The 2,700-nt window shown below is 75.4% G+C and overlaps 1 protein-coding gene across 1 annotated transcript; it reads left to right on the forward strand.

Moving 5' to 3' along the window:
* Positions 1-1,004: 1,004 nt before the first annotated feature.
* On the forward strand, positions 1,005-2,431 carry LOC125349737 (basic salivary proline-rich protein 1-like). The gene is made up of 3 exons (XM_048344107.1): positions 1,005-1,118; positions 1,201-2,070; positions 2,120-2,431. Exons 1-3 carry the CDS (start codon positions 1,005-1,007, stop codon positions 2,429-2,431), a joined length of 1,296 nt encoding a protein of 431 aa, XP_048200064.1.
* The last annotated feature ends 269 nt before the right edge of the window (positions 2,432-2,700 follow it).

A 2,700-nucleotide genomic window follows, 5' to 3' on the forward strand; every position in this document is an offset into this window, starting at 1 on the left:
AAGGGGCGCCCAGGGGCGCGGAGCGCGAGCTCCTCTTGGCCATGCAGTGGCACCTCCCGGAACAGGAGGCCGCCGTGGGGACGCCCCCCGCCGGGCCCCGGAGCCGTCCGGGCGGCGCGCCGGGCACAGCCCGCCATCGAGCCCGCACCCGCGACCTCGCCTCTCCCCGCCGTCCGCTCGGGGCCGGCCCCTGCCCTCCCGCCGCCGCCGAGGGCGCGCGCCCCCGAGCACGCGCGCGCCCCCGAGCACGCGCCCGCCCCCGAGCACGCGCCCCGCCCCCGAGCACGCGCGCGCCCCCGAGCACGCGCCCGCCCCCGAGCACACGCGCGCCCCCGAGCACGCGCGCGCCTCGGGAGGGAAGAGCGCGGTCGCAGGGGCGTGGGCGGCAGTGCCGCCCGGAGCCGAGGGCGGGAGGGGCCCCCGGGCCCGGCCGGCGCCCCCACCCGAGGCCGCCCCTGCCCCCGAGGCGTCGGGCCCCGGAGGGGACCCCGGCGGGGCAGCCCCCCCCGACCGCGGCGCCCCGCGGGGAAGCCACTCGAGGCAGGGAGCCGTCCGGCCAGGGCTGCCGCCGTCCTCCCCCCTGCCAGCCCCCGCGCGGGGCGGCCCGCGGCCCCGGGACTCGACTCCGACAAGCCGGAGCGTTCCGTGCGCGCGGGAAGCGGACCAGAGGCCCCTGGCGGGGTGCACTGGGCCCCCGAGGACCGACCGGAAGAACGTCACCTGCGATCCGGACGAGGACGGGACGGTCCGCGTCACACGAGGCACCCGGCGCCGGCGCCCCGGGGGCCGCGGGGGCCACGGGAAGCGCCGCCGGGCCCTCGGCGCCACGGCCCGGCGGTGCCCGGGACCTGGACCACAAGGTGGCGGAGGAGCTGGCCGCGTCGGATGAGCAGGACGGCGTGGCGCAGAGACATCTCCCTGTGGCTGGGGGGAACCGTCCTGCTGGAGGGGGTGTTCCCCCAAACCCCTGTACCTATCCACGCGTGTCACCCAGGGGATCTGTGATGCACAAGAGGGGAGCCGCGGAGGGGCGAGCCGCGGGGGGCGCTGGCGGACATCGGCTGCTGGCACGGGCAGCCCCGGCCGCTCAGCCCGGGGACACCGCGCGCGCCGGCTCGGTGCCGGCTGACACCCCGCTGTGCGCTCCAGCTGAACCAGCAGGTGGCAGGAACGCTCTGAGTGAGAACACGGGGGCCCCAGGAGAGCCCGGAGGGGTCCCCGAGCTCCGGCCGGGGTGGGCGGCCCTCTGTGGGTCCACAGGCCCAGAGCGGAAGGGGCCTGGAGCCCGGACGGCACCCGGGCCTCGGCGCCCCAGGGCCCGCCCCGGGGGAGGGGCCTCCGCCACCTCAGACCGGTGCTGACCCCAAGGCAAAGAGCTTGGGCCCTGGAGCCCGGGAGAGGACGCAGGCCCCGCTGGACCCCGGGATGCCACAGGACGGCCAGCTCGAGCTGGAGGAGGCTGGACACGCGCGGTCATGCCAGGCTGGACAGCCAGAGGGGTCTGAAAAGGGGGGGACAACACCCCTGTGCCGCTGTGTTGGGCCGTGCACGACGGAGCCCCAGGCACAGACGGCTCAGGACCTGGTGGGGGATGACAAGACACGACCCGTGGAGAGCCCCTGCCCACACAGAGCCGAGGGCCAGGAGCAACCACCCGGGCCACGCGGACAGCAGGCGAGCAGCCCGGCTCCAGGTGACAGCCCCCAGGCCAGCACGTGTCCAGCCACTGCAGGGAAGCTCCAGAGTCCTGGCAGCCTGGCCGTGCAAGAGCAGGCCCCGGGACAGGAACCGGCCAGCAGGACGGCACTCCAGACACAGGGACAAGAGCCGGCCAGCAGGACGGCCCTCCAGACACAGGGACGAGAGCCGGCCAGCAGGACGGGCCCCCGGACACAGGGACAAGAGCCGGCCAGCAGGACGGCCCTCCAGACACAGGGACAAGAGCCGGCCAGCAGGACGGGCCCCCAGACACAGGGACAAGAGCCGGCCAGCAGGACGGGCCCCCAGACACAGGGACAAGAGCCGGCCAGCAGGACGGGCCCCCAGACACAGACACAGCCTGAATACAGAGTGGGAGGCGCACCCCCCTCTGGTACCCACCGGGAGCCCCCAACGCTAGCCCCCAGAGTTAGAGAGCAGGACAGCCCCCGGTGCCCAGTGCCCACCCGGAGGAAGCCCATGCCCAGGGCACCTCAGGGCCTCCGCCCGGCCTGTGTCTGAGGCCAGGGGCCAGCCCGCCCAGGCCCCAGCCACCGAGGGGCTCCCTGGCACCCCAGAGGCGGAGAAGGACTCGCTGGGTGGAGAGCCTCACCGGAAGTCTCTGCCCCATGCTAAGTACAGAGCCCAGAGCTTCAGCAACCAGAGAGCCTTTGACCTGTCCTTCAGACCTACCATCCTCCGCGCCACAGACACCTTTGCACCCCCCAAATGAGGCCCGCTGCCCGCGTCTGGCCCCCTAACAGCCAGTGTGGGTTCCCTGTGTGTCCTGCCTGCAACCAAGCCATCCTCAGAGCCTGCGGCACGCCCCGCGCCGGCCCCCGCGGCTCCCGGGTGCTGTGCGCCCTCGTGGTGAGGGGTCCCTGGCTGGCTGCGTGGGGCCCGTGGCCCTCGGTGCTGGGTCTGCATCGTCCCTGCTGGGCCAAGGTCGGCGGAGCTCCGGAGCCGCTGGGTGGCGCTGGGGCCACGGCCTCCCCCCCCCCC

This window comes from Perognathus longimembris, chromosome 3, assembly GCF_023159225.1.
Source record: "Perognathus longimembris pacificus isolate PPM17 chromosome 3, ASM2315922v1, whole genome shotgun sequence".
NCBI lineage: Eukaryota > Metazoa > Chordata > Mammalia > Rodentia > Heteromyidae > Perognathus > Perognathus longimembris.